This window comes from Cygnus olor, chromosome 13 (assembly GCF_009769625.2).
Source record: "Cygnus olor isolate bCygOlo1 chromosome 13, bCygOlo1.pri.v2, whole genome shotgun sequence".
NCBI classification, from domain to species: Eukaryota; Metazoa; Chordata; class Aves; order Anseriformes; family Anatidae; genus Cygnus; species Cygnus olor.
In genome coordinates, this window is record NC_049181.1 from 13,496,673 (window position 1) to 13,518,317 (window position 21,645).

Consider the following 21,645-nt stretch of genomic DNA (forward strand, 5'->3'; position numbering starts at 1 on the left):
TTAAACGCCGTGTCAGGTTTCCTGTGTATTACTTATGAAATATGGAAAATTTGGGCACCATAATGAGATAACAAACCTGTAGAAGTTAATGTCCAGGTTTTCACTTTCTTGCTGCACGTTTCCCTGTATCGATAGAGTAACCTCAGAGGTTTTCTTTTCATCTTGCAGTTTAATCTGACCTTACTGCTCCTGTAGGACTGCTGCAGTGGCACGATGAGCCCAGCAGCGTGCAGGCTGATTTGTTGTGGTGCAGGTGTCTGTACAAACTTTTTTCATTGAATAGTAGGTAGGGAGATCTCATTTTCAGCTAGAATGTTTAGATGGTGTCATCTGTAATCCCCTAAAACAATAACTCTCAAAGACTGGTGTACGCCGTCAGCTCAGCTTGACGAAGGGTGTGTGATCAGTGAAAGGGAGGCATAACTTGGTGTGAAGTTGCTGTTTGCCTTCAAGAATGAGCATTTTCCCAGTGTCCGTTCTAGAGATCCCCTGTGCGATGTTACAAAATGATTAAAAAGATTAGTCCTGTGTCATGCAATTCTGTCCCTTAATCAATGCCATTTAAAACAAAAAACACCACCACCACCACACACTTACTCTTTTAAATCAAGGCTCTTCAGATCAGAAGGCTGGACACTCCCCCTTCTGGTGGGCTAACTGAAGTTTCAGTTTCGGAAACGGGGGATTGTTTTTAACTGTAAAAGTACCATAGAACTGCTTTTTCCTTCTTTCCTTTTTTTCAGCTTCATCCATCAGCTGAGTGCGTTGACACGCCTGTGATTTCTAGAACTGTGCAATAATCTTGTAGTAGCTTGTTCTTGTTTTCCTACATCAAAATTCTCAGTACAAATGTTCCACATAAGTTGCATTTCCTAGCGTGTGTATCCTGTCACTTAAAATAAGCACTCTGATGTCTGTTGACTTGACTAAAAATAGTGTTCAAACAACTGAATTATACCATACAGCCTGAGTTGAGAATATATGAGAACCGTTCCCAGAGCTATTAATGAGTTTCTTGTTAGATTTGGCTGCTTTTAAATAGTGGCCTTGAATTACAAGACATCATGTCATTTTTAGAATTAATGCTAGCTTGCAAGACATTCTTGGAAGCTCTTGATGTCTACCTGCAGACTTCTAACGTCTAAATCTCTTCTGTAAGCAGTGTGTATTCTAAGAGGAAGTTTAAGTCTCCAATTTGTGCTTTCTCTTCAGATACTCAGTATGGCCTCATCATCAACACCTAAATATAATTCAAACTCCTTGGAGAGCTCCTCAATTAAAAGGGTGAGTGTAACTTTCATGTTTTCTATGACAGAGGTCCCAGAGATCATTGTATTCCATATTTAGATAGAAAACTGAGTATTTGAATGATTTTTTTTCTTGATTTTCTTGATTATATATACACATTTTTATTGCTAGAATTTAAATGCTGTTAACTAGGCTGGTTTAAATATCTTTCAGAGTGGATGGGAGAAATATCCTCTGGAATGCAAGTTATGAGAGCCTTCTTGAAGTCAATTCTAATATACTTGCTATTGTATTTGCTTTCTACATTGAAACATTTTGTCATTCTTGCAAATTTTTGGCAGTTCTGTGCTGTAGAGAAATTCTGTGCTGCAATTGCTGAGTTATTTCTAGTTAGGTTTGGCTGGTTCACTTTTAAAATGTTGGTCTTTAGTGGGAAATATTCATGTTAAAGCAAGTTCACTTGTGGTTGAAGAAAATGCCACTAGTTTGTGAGAAAACAGAACCTAAGGTTTCAGTTATCTTTAAACATTTCTTCAAAAACAGAAATTTTTATTAGTCGTTCTTAGAGGCTACTGAATGTGCAAAGCACAAAGTAGTAGAGTTTGTGTGATATTTGTGAGTATGCTGCTTAAGTGCTTTTACTTGACTGTCCAAGACAAGCAGATTTGGAAAATTAAATGTACGAAATTTTAGGGGAAAAAATGGTACAGAAATTTAATTCCAATTTACTGCAAATATATTTAATTGTTCCTTTAGAATGAGAAGGCTTTGTCAAATAAGCACATTTTAGTCTGCTCAAGCTTTAAATAATTAATAGTTACAGTTTAGGATAGTGGCGTGTTCCTGTTCTGGTTCAGCGTGTCAGTTTCTACTGTGGAGAACCCTGTTCTTTCCCATGCAGGAATTAAGATTTGTTTTTTTTAACCTGGAACTGGAAATAATTGTAAATAAAATATGATGGGCTGTTATATTTCTTTCTTTAGACTCTACAAGATGGAACTAACTGGGAAAAAAATGAAGAAATACCTCGTCTGCCAGGAGAGACTAGAGTTACGGGTAAGAGGTTATATAGCTATCTAATGCAGTGTATGTCCAAGGAGTCTGGCATACACGTCTGTCTTACTGGGTTATTTCCATAGTCTGCAGTGGTTCGGGCTGAGGGGTAAGCTATGCTAAAATGTCATGAATTAGTTTTTTCCAAGTAATCACTTCAGAGAATTTTTATCACTTACCACAAATAACTTTTTAAGTCTTTGAAATCTTGTTTTCCGTACGTGGTAGATTCTGTAATGCATAGAAGTGCTAAGATATGTCATTATTGTACCTACAAACTAAGTAGTGTGTGTTTAGTGACAAGCATCCCTCTAAGCTTTTTGAAATCAAAAGATAATACATGCCACATACTATTATTGTGTTGGTCTCATGTACAGTGGTGTGCAACCTTAGCCCAAACCATGATTACCCGAGGTATAATCTTATGCTTCGTTGATAAAACATGACATGCAGCTCGCTTTTGCACACTTGTTAGCCTTTCCATACTGTGATGTAGCATGAAAAAGATTAACGCGTTGTGTGCAGTGGTTCCTTACTTGGTGGAGGCTCTTCCTGGGCTGGAGCCTCACACTCATGGACATTTGCTGTGAGGTATCAGAATGCAACTGAAAGAGGCCTTTTATTTATGAAGCTGCTTCTTGCTCCCCCACACAAGTATATTTTAGATTAACTTGTGAACAAGACTGGCTGAGCTGAAACCAAAGTGGTGTTTCAAAGGAAGTACCTGTGTTCAATGAGGAAAGTTGTGGGGAAGGCATGGGAGGATGTGGGGCTAAGAAGAATGTTTGGTGTGATCCTGATGACAATTACGTGTGCTTTGGGGGAGCACGCTGGAGGGAGGGTGCTTGCTGTGGAAGGCAGATAAATGGTGTGGGTTAAAGAAATAAGTGGGCAGGGAGAAATACGTCATTTGTATTGCTTCACTTAAGTCTTCAATGGCACTGTTTCAGTTAATTTTTTTTTTTTTGAGTTGCCTGTGTGCTAGTGCTCATTCTTTTACTGTCCTTGCTGAAACAGTGCTGATGGCCCTGCTACAATTGATTGCCTCAAATTGAAACGTAATTGTTCTCTTCAGGATGGAGAGTCCCCTAAACACTTTACAACCTGAACTACATACTTTAATGCAGGAGAATTGGTTACAGAGCACTAAAAGATGTAAGAGTATCAACAAAAGGATGTATTTGTTCTGGGATAGTGAGTAGACTAGTTCAGTAATCACAGGGAGGACTTAAATCTAGTCACTGTTCTATGTCCTGCCCTCTCCTGCACTGTGCCAAGAAAGAGGAAAAATACAAACGTAACTGGGGAAGGCTAGTGAAATCTGCTGAAGAAATTCAGGCAAGTTTAGTGTAAGAAACTTTCACATTTTCTTAATAATTCAAATGGATAGAATTTAGTTTTATTACTTTAATTCAGCTTTCTTCAGAGTGGCTCTCATGAGTGCAGCTGTCTTTATTTTACTGCTGCTTAATTGATGTTTTCCATAGCTTTGATTTTTCTCTTCCCAATGCTTAAGAAATGCTGCATTTCTTACAGACAAGGATGTTATTTACATGTGTCCGTTTAATGGCCCTGTTAAAGGAAGAGTATACATCACAAACTACAGGCTGTACCTGAGAAGTCTGGAAAACGTGAGTAATATGCCACAAATAGTTCCAAGGGATGCAGGAGCCATAAACCCTCTCCTCTTCAACCCTGCTGCCTTTGCTTTATTTTGTGGGCAGTTCGTTTGTTTTTAGCTTTTGTGCATGTATACTTGTGAAATGGCACAGGAGGCTTTTTACTTGAAATGATCTGTAACATTTGTAATAACCATATTTTAATAGTTTAATGGCTAAACAGTAATTGCCTTTGTGCCACTGAGAAATCCTTGCAAAAATGGAAGCTCCTTGAAGTTGAATGTGTTGTAAATGCATGTTTTTTTTCCTCTGGTAGAGCTACAGTTTAATCGCTTATCCTGGACTGATGATACCTTTACCTTCTGTCTGTTGGAGCTTTTTTGGTAGCTGTTCTCTTCACACTTATTGCGTGATAGAACAAAAGCAGCAACTAACGATGTGCAAATAGTTCTTGAAATGGCTATCAGTAAGCCAAGATTTTGATTGTCCTTGCTGTTGGAGAAGAAAAATACTTCAATTAACAGAATATCACATAGGTGGCGGGAGTAGTAGTGTGTTCAATAAGTAGCAATATAAAAGAAAATAAAAAGTACTTATCTGTTTGCATATTTTTTTTAATAAGGTTTTAGCGTTATTGAAGTGAGGTCGTTCTGGTTGTAACTAACTTTTTAGTGATATTTTTCATTTTGTTCTGTTTTATTCTGTATGTCAATAAAGTAGTCATAGCTAGCAGAGGGAATCAGAAGTATGCAACAGACAGCATCGTTTAGGGTGTTGCCATCTTTTTTCCTGCATACTCGGTCTTAAGGCATGAAATATTTCCATTACTTGTACAATTGGATGATTTTCAGGGAATGTACAGACTTTATGATGTGCTAGGAGGGGACACTCGATCAAAACCAGAAACCTGATTTTTGCTTCCTCCACGTATTTCATTCTATTGTGGTGTGCATAAGAACATTTTCCCTGAGTCATCTTCTCAGGTTAATCCTCTCCCTTCCCTAAATTTCATTGCAGGATCCTGTTGTGGTATTGGATGTTCCATTGGGTGTAATTTCAAGGATTGAAAAAATGGGAGGAGCTTCAAGCAGAGGAGAGAATTCCTATGGATTAGATATAACGTGTAAAGTAAGACTTTTCAATAATTCATTAGGAAATGAAATCTACAGGTTCCCTTTCTCGCTGCTTGCCTACTTACAGGAATAAAAACCATATACTCCTCATAGCTGAATTTTAAAAGATTTTTGGAAGTGGTCAGAGAATTACTTTTATGTGAAGGGCTACTTACTGTCCTCTCTGTGTGAGGAGAGCGATTGGTTATCTCTTCCTAATTGCTGATTGACAAGAGATTTTGCATGGCAGTATTGTTTTAAGGCATTGTTCCTTCATCTCTTCATTATTTCGTTAGTTCTAAAACTAATTTTTTTTACAAACCTAAAATCTTTGAAGAACAACTCAAATGGGTTTTGCAAGCTGGAAAGGCAGTGAAACGCTAACGTAACATCTGTCTTTCCTTAGTCTCACAAAAAAATGTGTTACCATGAATAAATATGGTCATGGGGGAATTCCCAGTGGATAATCTAGGATCCTCTGTTTGACTCATTAATAGAATATGTATGCACACTTCGTTCTCACTAGTTCATGTGCAGATTGCTTATTTTTGAAGTTAGTGATGAGAAAACAGCTAGGGACAATGTAGTGTGGTGCTACAGATCAGTGGCAAATTTTCACTTGGAAAGCATAGGGTAAATCCCATCCTGTAAACATTCAGTAGCCTATGAGACTTCTTAGTGAATCGGATACAGTCACCTCTGATGGCTTTATGCCAAAGGAGTGTTTGCACCCCACAGAAATGTAGTGCAGGATTACTGGTAGAATTCTTAAGCTCTCTTCTATTTTGTGATATAAGAAAGAAAACTGAACATTCACAACTGTTTGAGGTGTGTGGCAAGCAGATTATAAATCGTATTTAGTGCATAATATAGCATTTGTACATCAGAAAAAAGTACAGCTTTGGTTCACTTAAAGCACAATGCCTTTGTTTTAGGATATGAGAAATCTACGGTTTGCATTAAAGCAAGAAGGGCACAGTAGAAGAGATATATTTGAAGTCCTCACAAAACATGCTTTTCCCCAGTCACATAACCTGGTAAGTTATGTCATTTATCTTACTGAATCATTTTAATGCAGAATTCTTGCCAATTAGCTTTAAGTGTTTGACCTACTAATGGACATCATAGCTGCTTAAAAAGAATAACAACAGATTTCTTGTGTCAGTATAAAGTGTAGAGAATCAATGTTTTTGTTTTGTGCCCTTAGAACACTTGTATCTATGTATTTGTAAAATTATGAATGCTTTACGTTATGCTTCAGGTAAACTATTGAGCACCTCTGGTCCGTACAGATATCATTGCTTTAGAGGCTGCAAGTTATCCTTCTTCGTTAGGAAATATAATAGTACATGCCTTGTTTGACTTCTTGAAAACACTGAACTCTTGGGCAGTCTCCAAGGCAATGATAAATGTGAATCACAGAGCTTTACTTCAGGACAAGAAGACATGGTAAGACAACACCTGCTTTATCTGTAGTTATTGATGAATAATATTGGACAGTTAATGGAGTAATAAGTTTGCACAGATTTATTGAGGGTAAAATTAAAACAAAACCAAACACATCCTATGGAAGGAATTGAGCTAAGCAACTGCATGATATTTTTGGTGTGCTTTCAGTATATTTCAGCCAGTAGTTTAAACTGATCCTGCCAAAAGTGAGTGTTTCTGCATGGTTGTAAGTTTCTGAGGCTGCAGGGTGAACCAGCTAGGGAACTGAAATGGATGAAAGCTAAGCAAGGAGGAAAAAAAAAAAAAAAAGCTTTACCCTGAGTCATTTCCTTAGTCTGGTTAGCTTAGCCTGAGTATGGGGGTGGAGGGCGAGGACATCTGTGGATGCTCCTTGCAGATGGATGTGAATGAACATGAAAATGTTCTGCCTCTTACTGTGCCTGTTTTAAAACAAGGTTTTGCTGGCTGAGTATGAGTATGTCTGGGCTGTGCATGACACTAACACTTAGTGGCCAGCAGCCGGCAGGGAGATCTTTTAAAAAGATAGTGCTGTGGCTTGGACCAGATGATCCTAGAGGTCTTTTCCAACCTAAATAATTGTATGATTCAGATGACAGCTGGGTGAAGATGGCAGCTCTCTGCTACTGAAGCACTGGAGTCTTGCTGTTCTCTGGTCGTCTTCGTTCTGCCTTCTAGCCACGTGGTTGGTTCTTCCTCGCATGCCAAACTGACAGTTGTATAATCACAAAGTAAGCCAGTGTAGCTCACTTACCCAGAACAAAATGTTCTGTTTTCTGAGTTAGCTTTGTGCCATTTTTAATAATTTGACGAGACCTGGTTTTGTAATTAGTATGTGTCAGAACCAGTGCAAGAGAGGGGCACAAGTGATACAGGGTGCAGGCAGGAGAAAAAAAGAGAAGACATCCTGTTTTTTTTTTTAGCAGTGTTAGCTGGCAATTTAGCAGTTTAGCTGGTAATTTTGCTCAGACCACGTGGAACTGCACCCTGGGTCTTTGAGTGGTACAGCAGCACTCATGCTCTGCAGTGGAAAGAAGGTGTCATCAGGACAGTAAAGATTAATATTGCTTCTGTTTTCTTTGTGGTATCCCGTTCTTAGACAAACGGTAGGTAAATACAGCCTGAAATGTTATTTCTGAATGGAGTGTGCTTATTAATTTCAAGATTTTTCTCCAGAATCATCAGACCACCAGTGTTTGAGAACCTAGAATAAGTAACAAGCCTGTTCTCAACCATTCATCAGTCTCAACGTTGTCTTTTGTGCTTACTTGTAGAAGCTTGTTCTTCGCTCTCTCCAGTTTTAGCATAGGTCAGGTTCTGATCTCCTGGAGTCACTAACATAATACAAAATCTAGTAGCTCATTCGGCTGACAGTTCAGCTGCTATGGAACAAACATGCTGTTTATAATCTTCTCTTGCATTTATAGTATGCTGCTAATTGGAAGCCTATGCTGAAAGTGTTTTTAAACATTAAAAAAAAAAAAAAAAAAACACAAGCCAACCTTATGTATTTGTAGTACCGCACAAAAGATGAGATATTTAGCCTGCAGTTTAGTTTCTGAACAGCAGCTGCTCCACTTCCTCTTAGCCTGATACTACGTCATCTTTTTTACAAGATTATTCACTGTCATAATACTTGCATGATAGGTATTTATTTCTAACCACGATAGCTGTGTGGGAGAGACAGTGGTAGTCATGCTGTCTGACTTCCCCCTCTCTCACTCCTGCTATAGCTGGTTTTCCTGGTGATTTAAAGTGTCTGGGAGTCAGATTATGCCACTGTTGCAGTTGGATCTGCAAGGATGACTTTAGATAGCAGTGAGACCTGGTATAGGGGCCTATCTGATGGAGCGCAAGCAAAAAATACCTTGACCCAAGGCTTCATTCTGAATAACTTCTGCCAGTCTCGGTGCAATAATGGTAAACTTAGCGTTTTCAGAAATTATTAGATGTTAATTATGTAAATACTACGTCATCTGATTTTAGTTTTCAGATGAACAGGTAAGATGTAGCTGGCTGAGTTGTAGTAATAGAATGTTAAAGTCAAGGATAGTATCTTTATTTTCAGACACACTGAGAAATGTCAAACTTTTCACTGAGTAAAAGTGTCGTGATTTATAATGTATAAAAAGTATAAACCAGGAAGTTAGAAATAGGGAAAAAAAATACTCTTTTCATGTTTAACTCTTATTCTAGCTTTGTTACTTTCTTCTCTTGTAATGTATAAAGTGAAAAAAGAACATTTTAATAAATTGTTATATATTTATGTACTAAAATTCTATAAATAAATATGTAACTATTTGTAGACTGCCTGCCAAACTGTCTTGTCAGGTGGTAGCTGCTCTTTCCTTTATCTCACAGAACTATGTTGTGTTGTGAGTAACCAGTATATCATGTTATTTTTTTGTGTGCAAAATGATAACGATGAAGTTGAATGTTGAAGGCAAGTACTTGGTCTGTAGGAGGACTGAAAAAGAGGCTGTGTGTTTTGAAACTGAAGCTTAGCACCTGCAAGGAAGTAAACAGAATTACTTGCACAGTGAAGCATAAAAAGTAGTTTACCAAGAAAGTTACAAGATTGGAAGCCTTTTTTTTTAAAGTGAAGTATTTTGTGCTTTTAGACCATGGATCTGCAACAAAATCCCTAATTTCATTATATGCAAAGAGATTTTAATCTGCTTTTGCAAAATTTTAACTAATGTATCATGTTTTACTTGTTCTTACTAGCTACAGGTATTGATATGTCATAAGCCTTACATCCCACAGATTTCTGAGCAGTTATTTAATATGCTCTTTTATTTATTACTTCTTTAATTCTTTCTTCAATTTCTTCTTTCTGTTTCCCATGGTAGCTGAAAAAAAATTGAAACTGATCTCTTTTGTGCAATGAGTTAAGACTTAGAGTAGTAACCAGGTTAAGTGTATAGAACACAATGTACACATGTGTACACAATGTATACATACTGTATACAGTTTTTGTTGTAATAGTCAACTCTTGCAGAAGAAATAATTTTATTCTATTTTTAGATACTGTTCTGTTTTTAAGTGCTGTTTTTGTTGGATTTACTTATTCAAGAGTTCTCTCTCAGAATTGCTCCTGTAAAAATCTGAGTCCAAGCTTTGTTCCACTTTCACATCCATTGTAGTGTTCTTTTATTTGTTAGACTTCAGATTTTTGATATGATGCGCTCTACTGATTTATTTATTTTTATCTTTTTCTTGAGCAACAGAGGAAGAATTTGTACTACCTGGAATGTCAGGAGAACTTACAAAGCTTAATTGTCAAATTTAATAGTTGTGGGTTTTGTGGCTCTGAAAGGTTTTGTAGTAGATGTGCTAAAGTTGCTGTAGCTAAGTGTTTAAAATGAAACAAGCCGTACATAGTAGGACTGCGTCCTCTTGGAAAGGATTCTGTCCACTCCCTAGAAGGTTTATTTCTAGTTTGGAGCAGCACCTTCTTGATTTTTCTGTAAAATCTATGTAAGAAGGTATGCATTTATGTATTTTATTTGTCACTTATTAAGCTGGGTAATTTATAAATCATCACTAGGAAGCTTGTGGTGAGTAGCAGCTTAAATAACATACTCATGGCTTTGAGACATGCTTAAAGTGTTGTGTTATTATTCCAGTGTTTCTGAATCCTAAGATTCTACTTTGTCTCTTTGGTTTCTTGGTGAATTCTTAGCATAGTTTGCTATCTGGGATATAGCAAATTCCTTTGGGGAGGAGAGGAATTTTCTTGCATGTAGCTGTTTATTAATAGCTGAGCAAATCAGTTTCATCTACAGTTGTAGATAGTGAGATTCCTGGTTTGCAGTAAAAAAAAAAAAAAGGCATTTTTTTCTGCTTACTTTCCGATAATTGCATATACTTCTACTGGAATGTTTTTTTGTGATGCATTTGATATCTGCCTCTTTCATATTTCCTTTCTTTGTCTCTGCTTCCAGCCCACCTGATAGCAATCTCCTTAACCAAAAGAATCTGTAATATTCACTTACGCTGAAGGCTTAACCCTTTAAAAAAGGGGAAGACATCCAGAATATACAGCTTGGGAATGCTTTGTTTACTTTTACAAACTTGCCAGTGAATGTACTTGCTATAAAATACTGATTTCATTTAAAATTCTAAAACTAGTGGGAAAAAATATCTTGTGTGTGCAGTAACTTCCTTTTGAAATGCTTGCTGGTTTGAGATATGTGAGGAAAAGCCGTCCTTTCAGAGGGATTCAGTTTTGTATTTTGATTGCTGCTGCTTACTGTTTAAACCATTGTAACTTACTAGGCTAACCAGAATTGCCTTAAACCATTGCTACTGCCTTCATAAGATGTAAAGAAACCTCCATCTGTGCTTACGGTGCATTCACGAAGCATTGCTTCACATCTCTAGATGTAATCATGGCACCCTAAAACCATGTTTTTTCCCTCTTTTTGCCAAGTTTCCTGCATTTCTGATTTGTTCAGGTCCACTCCTGTGAAAACAATAGTTTTGGGATATTCTGTTTAACGTTCAGTGTCTTCTGTTAATGCCTCTGAGTAGCTAGGAGACCTTCAGCTTTGTTGACGCAAGTGAGCCATGAAAGCTCTTGAATGCTTTCTGTTCTGACTGCTGCTCCTCTGTTAGCTCAGCGCAGCAAATTCCCTTCTGCTGTGTTTTGAAACAACTTAGTTTCATGCTCCAGTTGGCATCCAAAGAATTCATAAGCCACCAAAATCAATTTTCTCAATGAGGCAGATTCTTAAAATAAACATTGTTTTGGCTTTCACGATAAACTGTAAAAACAAACCAAGCAAGGAAAGGTTAGCTGGGCAGTACAGCTCACTTGGAATGGGTTGGAAGGAGAAGGAAAAACAAGCTGGAAGGTATGAGGAAGTTGTTAGAGTCCTCTGCGAGGATGCTGTGTGTTATAAATAAGTCTCAAGAGTGGGTAATAAAGCAAGACAAAAGTAAATGCTATAACCCACCAGCAACATGCTTTGTTTCGTTTTCACTGGCCTCTTTTCGATCTTCATGGAGTTTTACAGTAAAGCAGACTTCTGTTAGTAAGGAGCAATTGAAGACGGCATGCAGAAAGAAGGCTGCTTCCTAATGGCAGTGAACAGCGTTTAAAACATATTTACACTTCCAATCTAGCATCTATCATTTTGAGCAGTATTTGCAGCTGTACCTATTGGAGAAATTTTAGTGAGAAGACAACAGTTTGTTTAGTGAGGATTAAATACAGGAACTGATATAAATTATTTAAAACATTTCACCCTCCTGACTGTAAACTAAAAAATCCCACAGTTTAAGCTTTGTAAATTTTATTCACTTTTTGTCATTTCTTGTTCTAAGCATTGCCACACTTCCATTATTTCATTAATGCATTTGTATTGTGTATTAATTCTTACCTTTTGCTTTACCATCTGCCGTATCAGATTTAAATGGGATGGAGTGGGTTTGGTATGAACATCGGTCCCACTTTGTGGTAGGCATTAGGGTGTAACTGACAATGAGTAATGAGCCTTCATATTTATCACCTTCGGTCAGTTTGCTGTAATAAGCTTCTCTTACATCCTACAGCTTTTTTTTGCATTTGCAAATGAAGAAAAGTTTTCAGAGAATGGCTGGATGGTGTACAATCCAATGTCCGAATACAGGAGGCAGGTAAGCTATTAAAGCCGCACTTGTGTGGTGCTTTCATGGAGTTATTTTTTGTACATATCACTTGTCAGGTGTTTTGCGGGGGTGGAGGGGAGCTGAGGACTGGAGAAGATAGAAATGCAAGTTAAAGTAGGTAAGGAAACAAAGCACTGGAAGAGTTTTGTGTTTTAACAACAACAACAAAAAAAAATCACAGGAAGGTAGTCCCTGCTCTTTGAAGGAAGTTTTTGATACCAGTTACAGTGTGTCACTGTTAAGTGGGTGGTGGTGGTGGAGAATGTGACAAATATGCAACAACAGTGTCCTAAATATAGATTTGATTTAGTCTGATTCTTCAAGAAGTTTAATAGTAATAATAATAATAAAGGCTTATTTCAGAAATAGAATTACTTTACAGAAGTTATTTATATGTTAATCAGTTTTCTCTTTAGATGATCGTGGAAAAATGTTAATGAAAGAGGATAACATTATTTAATTTTAACATATCTTACTATTAGACAATTTGTTTATTGCTTTAAATACTACAGTTAGAATGTCCTTGCTTTTTTTCCCTCTATAATTTTTAATGGACTAAAGGGTATCCCAACTTCCACATGATCCGTTTGGTTCAAGGTAGAGGCCCCAAACCCCCCAAAAAGTAAAATACAAACACCCGCACAAACCCCATTGTGTGTGGAGAGCTTATCAGTCTTGCTCAATTTCCTGACTGCTGTTTTTGAAATACTTTACTTAGCAGACTGTAACCAGAAGTTTGTTAGTGGAAAGGCTGTCTTGAATCTCTTTTTTTTTTTTTTTTTTAATTGAAGGCAGCATCAGACTACAAGGAAGAAAGGCTGAGATCAGACTTCTTCCCCCTCTTTTCAGGGCCGTAATCTCTTTTCAGCAGGCGAAATGGAAAGGCAGTGCTTTGAGGGAGGAGAGAGAGAAATTTTCTTTCCCTAGTTCTGTGGTTGAAGAAACTCCTCTACTAGTTTAGATGTTGTTTTGAAACTTGTGAGGACAGAATTGTGCATGTAAAGAGTACACGTGAAAGATATGTAGCTAAGACCAAATCCATCAGCAGTGGGCTGTTTTCTGTGGTCTTGTAATTTTTTTCTTCTATTGTTTTGAAATACTACTGTAGTTAGGTTAAGTTGGTAGCTTGTTGCCACCATGTGGCCATAATATCATGTAAAATTTGAGAACAGAATTACTAGTTGTACAGGCAAAAATATGTTGAAAAACTTTGTGTTGCCTTTTAGGGACTGCCTAATGAACGGTGGCGAGTAACTTTTATTAATGAGCATTACGGACTGTGTGACACATATCCATCACTCTTAGTAGTGCCATATAATGCAACAGATGAAGATCTCAAGAAAGTTGCTGCCTTTAGGTCCCGAAATAGAATTCCGGTGAGTACTGCATGATGAAAGTTGTCTTAGAGTGTAGCTAGTTTTGTTTCCAAACAACTTTTTGCTGAACATGACACAGAGGATGCCTTTTTTATGGAAATGGTTACAGCAAAGTTGTTTTGACTGGCTGATTTTTTTTGTCTATTTGAAACTAGTGTGATGGCCAAGCCTCATTTCCTACAACAATTATGCATTCCAACTTTGTTGGTTTTAACTTGACTTTTCTAGTAACAACTGCCAGCATTGCAGATTCCCTTTTCTTAATGAAGTATGAGCCTAGGACTGCCATCTGTACTAGTTTATTGACTATTGTTGCATGCACGTAAAAAGTGATAGCAAGCGTTATCCTTCTCATGTGTAAGCAAACTGCATGGCATTTAAACATAATTCCAATGGTCTCTCCTAAAACAAAATTTTGTGCATAGTCGCCATAGTGAATTTTGGGGATTTTTAGTTCTGTGCTATTTTAAATCAGGCTATGGAATTTAAGATAAACCCATTTGACTCTCTGGGTATGTTTCTGTAACTACAATTCTTTGAGGTAAGAGAATTTTTATGTAGCAGCTCTTTACAACACTGTAGAAAATATTATTTTGCAGTACAACACAATCTCTTATCTAATGTTTCACCTTGGCAAACTTGCAAAAGGTGTTAGATTCTTAGCCAGTATCGGAAAGCTGCCTTGAATTTCACTTGATATCAAACAGATGGGAAATTCAGAATGATAAATATTTATTAGATGGTATTCACTGACAGCCTAGGATTATAGTCATATATTTACTGTATATAGACACATGCATATGTGTAGTATGTAATACGCATATAGGTTTAATATATATGTTAAACTGCTCTTCATTGTTTATATATATAGAATGTGTGTGTTTGGATGGTTCTTATAACCTAGCTGTATCTTCTGTATAGTCTCAAAATACATGGCAAGTCTTTTATACAGCCTGTAAAGTAATAGTAATTTCCTTGGTAATATGACGGGAAATAACCAATCCTATTCACCCTCACACAGACAAATTCTGTTTCTAGACGTACAACTAAGGTTCGTATTTCAGGAGTGAATACTTTTGGAAGATTTTTTTGACTTCTGATGTTCTTTCTCCACATAACTCACAACTTTGTCAAACTGTGTGAGAATATTCTACCTTCAGAGTTAACCAGGATAAACTATTACCTGCTTCTTAGGGTGCAAATCTTTAATTTCTTGCATGGCAATCTGTCCCCAGGGCAGCTCTAGCTCAGAAAAACAGTAAATGCAGCAGACGCTTTGCCCCAGTACCTCCTAATTGTAAAGAGGGCCGAGGAACAAAATCCACTTCAAGGAGAAAGGGAAGCATTCAGGCTACTGCAGAAAGGTTCAACTTTTCTTCCTTATGCAAAAAAAAAAAAAGTGCGTGTAGGGTTTCCTGTAGCACTGGAACACGTTAGTCGTAGTAGCTACAATGAGTTCATTCTTCTGAATTGTTTCTTCGTTTCAGCAGGCATTGCTGTGGTTTTTTCCAGTTTGCTTTTCAGAATTATTTGTGCAACTTGAGACTTGCAGGAAAAATGAAATGCACTGGATTCTTCAAGCACATATAATTTCAGTAAGAGTTGAGTATGTAACAGAATGAACCTTTAGGGATTATTATTAAATTTTATGAAAATAAATAGGAAGAATTTGAGATGTTTGGGAACTAATTTTTTAAGAAATAAAATTCAAGTGTTAATTTTCCTATTATCTATTTTAAAGAATGTAACTTTTAAGTTGCGGCTTTTAATAAAATGTATTTCTTCCATTGTGTTTTTGGCATGTGACTAGGTCCTGTCATGGATTCATCCAGAGAATCAAGCTGTTATTATGCGCTGCAGTCAGCCTCTGGTTGGAATGAGTGGGAAGAGGAATAAGGACGATGAAAGATATCTTGATATCATCAGGGAGGCTAATGGACAAATCTCAAAACTGACCATCTATGATGCTAGGCCCAATGTCAATGCAGTTGCAAACAAGGTAAATGGATACTTAATTGTTATTTGTGAAGGGGGGTGTGGTGAGGACTTAAATTTTGAAGTTTTCTTTGAGGAGGTTTCTCAGAACAGTAAAAACCTTGCTATAGGTAAACTTACTTAATCAAATATGTATGTTTACCTGATCAAATAATAAGTATCAAGGCCATGAAAGAACATGCACACTTAGTGTAGGTCAAAAGCAGGGTTTTAGGATCATATGTGGATTTGGAGACGCTCTCTACCCTGTCTCTTATCAGTCCAGCACAGATCTTAGTGTGGGGCTGAAATCAGGTACGATTACTCTGTAGAGTGTTTTCGTCCAATTGAGGTAGACGTGGGCAAAGCTGTAGAGCGTGTCCTCTCATAGGAATGATGGGGCACCTGGGTGCAAGCCACGGCTCTTTTCCTGGAAAAGCTGTGCATAAAGCCAAGTTCACTGATAAGCATCCTGTGTTTGGTTCTCCTTAACTATGACGTGAACCACTTCAGTCCTATGCAGACATCCAGTAAATAAAGAGAAGATGACAATTAATGACAAAATGACAATTAATTTAACTTTTGGGCTTGCATTCTAAAGACTATGGGCATAGCCATGGATATGAGAGTATGGTACATAGCCATGTACCAGCTTCTCTCCCTGTGTCTGGGATAGTCCCTTGCCCGCTGAACTTGTGGCACAAATGAAGTGAACAAGCTCTTTGGTACTTAGTGAAGTTGTGAGTCTGTGCAGCAAAGAGCACTAGAGAGATTAACTCGAGGGCTTGAGATCTTAGCAAAATGATGAGCATGCTTACCTGGGGAAAAATGGAATTTAGCTTCTGAATATTTTTTTGGCATAAAATACTAATTTAGTGGAATGAATCCTCTCCAATATTTGTGCTGAAAGAAATAGGAAATGATAAAGCTTGTTTGCCTCTAGGAGGGTCATATGCAACATAAACATTAAGTTGCTTCAGAATTCAAGTGCACCTGTGATGTTAGGGTTTTGCTCTCTGTAACTTAAACACACATCTATACCTTTACAATGTCCTCTCTGTAATAGAGAATACAGTTTATTGAATAAGTAATAAGGCTCGTTTCATCTCTGAAAGAACGTATGGTATGCTGTGTCCCAGGGGATGTTTAGCTAGGTCTTAATCCGATGGATTGTATTTTGAGGATATACCTCCATTGCTTGTGTTTTACTCTACAAATTACATTATGTCCTCTATACAGTGAATTTTTATGGGTGAACAAAAGACCACATTTTTGTTACAGATGTGTAATCCATCTGTTTGCCTTGTGGAAGGAATGTCAGTTCTTACAATTAACTTAATTTTTTCCCCAGTTCTTAGACAAACTCAAATATTTACCGTAGATATTTCAAAGGTGCATTACGGCCAAACTTTCTACATGCACACATCTTACTGAAGATGTGTGCACATTTTTCAGCTTTTTAGAAGGTTTGTATTTCATCAATGTGTTTTAATTAACTCCTGACATGATTGAATGTTTCATACTCAGACTTAAAATCTGTAAGGTACATTTCTGGATCTGAGAAACAGCGACTTAAAGTGCAAGGCAATGCTGATCTGGAAAAAAAAAGTTATTTCTTGAATAGCTGTGAAGGTTAGCATGAGCAAAATGGGGCTGCACTACTTGTACATTTCAGTGTTCTCAGGGCTTTGGTCAAGACCACTCAATCAGGAGGAGCTGCTGCAGCCCTAATGCTAAAATTGCAATCGTTCCCTACCAGGGCTTCAGAATACTCAAAGGAAGGAGAAAAATACAGTCATTACTGCCTTTAGCAGAGAGCCTGGCAGCTCTGAGAATATCCCCACTTGTGAGGAAAGAGGTGGAGAGCGTAGAATAGAGATGTGGTGCTACTGTATAGAAATGTAAGTGGTACCAACGGGAAAAGGCTATACCGTACTTTAGGTTGTCTTCTGATGTGTAGTTGGTGGCTGTAAGGTCTTAGAGAGACAGAAATTATTTATCACAACTCATGGCATGGCATGTTTTTCCTGTCTGTAGGAAATGCTGTGATTTTGCAGCTATCTTCAGAAAACCTCATCAGTGGTATTGTCCTAAAATACGTGTGGTTTTTGTCTTTCCTCCCTTGTGAGCAGGCACATCCTCCGCTATCCTCCTCGGGTAGCGACGAAATGCTCAGAGAGCAGCATTACAATAGACTTGTTTTAAATTTCTTAATGATCTAATGTTTAGTATTCAACAATAGAAATTAATGGTAGGAAAGTTACTTTAAAGTATATATAAAGTATACATAAATATTTTTACTAGTTTAAGAATCCTAGCATTGGCCTTTAAGAACTTAACTCTTAAGTGTAGCTTGTATTTAACCTTAACTCTGAAATGTAATTCTACTTGGCCAAAAATTTTGTTTTTATCTATTTAAATATCAGTTCAATTTTAGTAGTAAATAACTAAGCAGTTTAAGCCCAGGAAAGATGTTTTGATAGCTAGTTTGCATTGGTAAATGTGAAATTTACTCTGGTTTAAATTAATGGTGTACAGAAATAGACACATCCTTTTGACTGCATTTCTGTCTAATTAGTATAAAAACAAACAAATGAGCAATTTTATTTCCAGAAAGTGCTGATCTAGTATGTTACAAGTAATTGCTGTTTTGTGTGATGTACTTTACATTTTAATTTAACCTTTGTAATTTGCCTGGAAAGTTGATTTCTTTTGTGTTCAGAATTATAAGCTTGTTTAATCCCTGATGGGAAAAGTGAACAGAAATGAAGAAAAAATATTGACAATGTAATGTCAGACAAGGAAAAACTGTTTACCACCATTAAATCTCTAAAGTAATAAGGAAGGTACAAATGTCCTTTGATTTTCAAAACAACCCTGTCCTTCTGTCCTGATATGTGTTAGTCCCTTACCTAGCTGGTTCAATCCTACTCAAAGGCTTCCAGGCCCAAAAGTGCAAACAACCTTTTTAGTGTAAATTTAAAATAATTCATTTCCCTTCTTAGGGTGACTCCCTGATGTATTGAAAGGAACTAGGCTAGCTGGATCAACCTGAACATCTTTCTGGCCCTCTGCTATATTTAATATACTTTGTCTTTTTGGATGAACAGAAGCTGCTGAGTATTTGTTTTCTGCAGCATTTGCTCCTCCGAAGCTTTCATCTGTTTTAAACGAGAGCAACAAACAAAGTGAAATTATACTTTATTTTCTAGTTAGGCGACATGAATTGTCAGTCCGTTCTCTCTCTTTTTAAATGCTGGTACAACAATATAGGACTAAAGTTAATTATACATCTCTTGTTTGTAGGCAACTGGGGGAGGATATGAAAGTGAAGATGCATATCCCAATGCAGAACTTTTCTTCTTGGACATTCACAATATTCATGTCATGCGGGAGTCTTTGAAGAAGTTGAAGGACATTGTTTATCCTAACGTGGAAGAATCACACTGGTTGTCGAGTCTGGAATCAACCCATTGGTTAGAACATATAAAGGTAATTTTTTAATACTTATTTAAAATTGTAATTTACTAGTTGACCTTTGAACCTTTTGTATCAAGTACATCTGTACAAAAATATTGGAGTATATGCAATGAATCCTACTTAATATTTTTATTTTACGTTAATATTTGGAAAATAAGCCTATTAGAGGGATAGAAGTGCCTTTTTCTAATAACTGAGATGCTTCAGTAATTTAGTCCAAAGAAAAGAAGCAAATGAAATACAGAATTTTGGAGAGTAATTCCTATGGTAAATCTTCTTCTTCTTTTAAAAAAAGAAGCTTATGTTCTTCAGTTTATCAAGGTTACTGTTTTCTACCCCATTTTTTAAGAATTTGCTCTGAGATGAATTAGATCTTACTAAGGGATTAGGGAACCAATCTGTTCCTCTATTTTTATACAAGAAATTTACTTGATCTCCTACAAGATTCTTTTCCAATTAACTATGCCATGCTCTGTAGGTCTTTTAATGGAAACAGTATCAATTTAGATACTCTGTAGATACAACGAAATCAATTTATTTTTGTTAGAATGGTAACACTAATCTCCTTTATTGTTTGGTGTCTGTTAGCTTGTCTTGACAGGAGCTATTCAAGTGGCAGACAAGGTATCCTCAGGGAGGAGCTCTGTGCTGGTTCACTGCAGTGATGGCTGGGACCGGACAGCACAGCTAACGTCGCTGGCTATGCTGATGCTAGACAGCTACTACAGGACAATTGAAGGCTTTGAAGTTCTGGTGCAGAAAGAGTGGATAAGCTTTGGACACAAATTTGCATCGGTGAGAATTGGAAGATAATTGCGAGGGCTATGCACTGTTAACGTTACAAAACGTTTCCAGTGTTAAATTACTCCTTGCGACAGGGTCAGAAAATTCTTCTTGTTATTTTGGAATTCTGACATAAAACATCTCTAGGTAAACCTGAGCAGAGCATTTTTTGTTTTGGGCCTGTTTGGTTTTAATTATCCATGTCCTGTACAGCCTTTTAAAAGTGCAGAATTGCTAGTATAACTGTGGTGATTGAGCAGAGAAAATGAGAAGGCAGAAGAATGATGGCCTCCCAGGCTTTTCAGAAAAAGATCAAATAAGGTTGGAACATGAGGCTTTTTTTCTTCCCCTATTCCTGCTTTCTCCACATTTGTACTGTTGTAAATGTCACAGGAGGCAGATGAACAAGTCTGAGCAACGTCTTGAGTGATGTTTTGAATGCTTCTTCTCAAATGTTCTAGAACTTGTCATAATAGGTCTCAAAAGGCTGTCAAAGAGTTGGCTCAAAATGCCACCTCTAGATCTGTTCAGGCTTCTTCTAGATGCTTAGAAGGTTAAGGGGAAATTGTAGTTTTTAATATCCTACTTATGTGTAATGCACCTTCAACAGAAGTTACTTAACAGACAATTTTGTCCCCTGTGGAATATTCTAAAGGTATTACTTAGTATTGCTAAAATCAGGAAAACGGGCAATCTGGAAAATGAAAAAATGGAAAAGTATACCTATGGGTGTATTTCATGCCTGTTTTACGGTTGTAGGAGTGTCTCAGTCATTTGGAAATCCCATGTGTTGCTGTTCAGCGTGAATCACTTCAGCTTGCCATCTTTGATCTGACATTCAAAAGGTGCTGTGAGCCTTAGGAGATTTGCATTTTGACTGTAATGAATATCAGCTTTAGTCCAAATTTCTGAATCCCTACCTGTAGTCTTCTAGTACTGATGTTACATAAACCTTTCACGTACTGTGTTGGTGTAGCCACAGGAAGGCACTGGTTTGTCTTTTTTATTCCGGTTGTATTTTATTTTTTAGTTTTAAAACATTAGTCATAATGCAGATAAGGTTAGGTTGTATCACTTGGAGACTGGTAGCCTAATGACGATTTAACACTGAGCTTAAAAAAGAGATCTGTATGTCCTTCATTATGAATAAACTTGAATCATCTGGAGGTTTCTTTAGTAAACCATTAATTTGAGTTTCAGTAATCAGAGCAGTCTTTTTCTTTTGACAGGAAATGTTTTTCTCCTACTAGTGAAGTAGGTCTTTTAGACCCCTTCCAGGTGACTAGCTCAGTCCACTGGGTCGTCTCTGACAATGTGGCAGCAGTAAGGATGATTTTAATTGCTTGCCTTTGCTTAAAATACTGCCTTATTTTCTCAACTTGCTCACTGAAGTAATACTCATTGGAAGTGGTTGAAGCCACTCTCCTTTAAACATGTGCTGTTTTCTGAGAGGACTGTATAGTTTGATTTGATGGGTTGTTTAGCTTATAGTGAATATGGTTGCTCTCTAGAGTGTCTGTAGAATAAAAATAATGCAACCAGAAAATATTTTGATTGTACGTGCTCTGCACTTCAGTGCCTTAAACAAAGTAGCTGGTAGAAGCTTCATATTTTCAGGTTATCCAAGTTGCAATTTGGATGTTTAAGTTTAAACAAACAAACCTACAGAGTATATCCTGACTACTTAATAATTCCTGACAGTGTTTTATATTTAATGAAGCACTTCAGTATTTTTTTGGTGGAAAAAGAATCCCCTACCCCAGCTTTTCTGTGTATAGTGAGCTTACCGCGATATCCAGATGGCAAAATAGCTTGCTATGTGCAATGTCATTGTTCTAATAATGAATTCTATTATAAGAAATGGGACAGGGAAATAAT

The 21,645-nt window shown here is 37.1% G+C and overlaps 1 protein-coding gene across 10 annotated transcripts in view; it reads left to right on the top strand.

The window, feature by feature from the left end:
* Nucleotides 1–21,645, top strand: part of MTM1 (myotubularin 1) — a 39,890-nt gene that overhangs the window by 9,856 nt on the left and 8,389 nt on the right. For all 10 annotated transcript variants that reach the window (XM_040572183.1, XM_040572177.1, XM_040572178.1 and 7 more), the window contains exons 3-12: nucleotides 1,213–1,284; nucleotides 2,232–2,304; nucleotides 3,838–3,932; nucleotides 4,938–5,048; nucleotides 5,968–6,069; nucleotides 12,059–12,142; nucleotides 13,381–13,530; nucleotides 15,341–15,529; nucleotides 18,811–18,996; nucleotides 19,573–19,779. In XM_040572183.1, coding sequence (XP_040428117.1) covers nucleotides 1,222–1,284; nucleotides 2,232–2,304; nucleotides 3,838–3,932; nucleotides 4,938–5,048; nucleotides 5,968–6,069; nucleotides 12,059–12,142; nucleotides 13,381–13,530; nucleotides 15,341–15,529; nucleotides 18,811–18,996; nucleotides 19,573–19,779 — 1,260 coding nt within the window. In that variant the 5' untranslated portion in view covers nucleotides 1,213–1,221. The remainder of the gene's footprint in view (nucleotides 1–1,212; nucleotides 1,285–2,231; nucleotides 2,305–3,837; nucleotides 3,933–4,937; nucleotides 5,049–5,967; nucleotides 6,070–12,058; nucleotides 12,143–13,380; nucleotides 13,531–15,340; nucleotides 15,530–18,810; nucleotides 18,997–19,572; nucleotides 19,780–21,645) is intronic.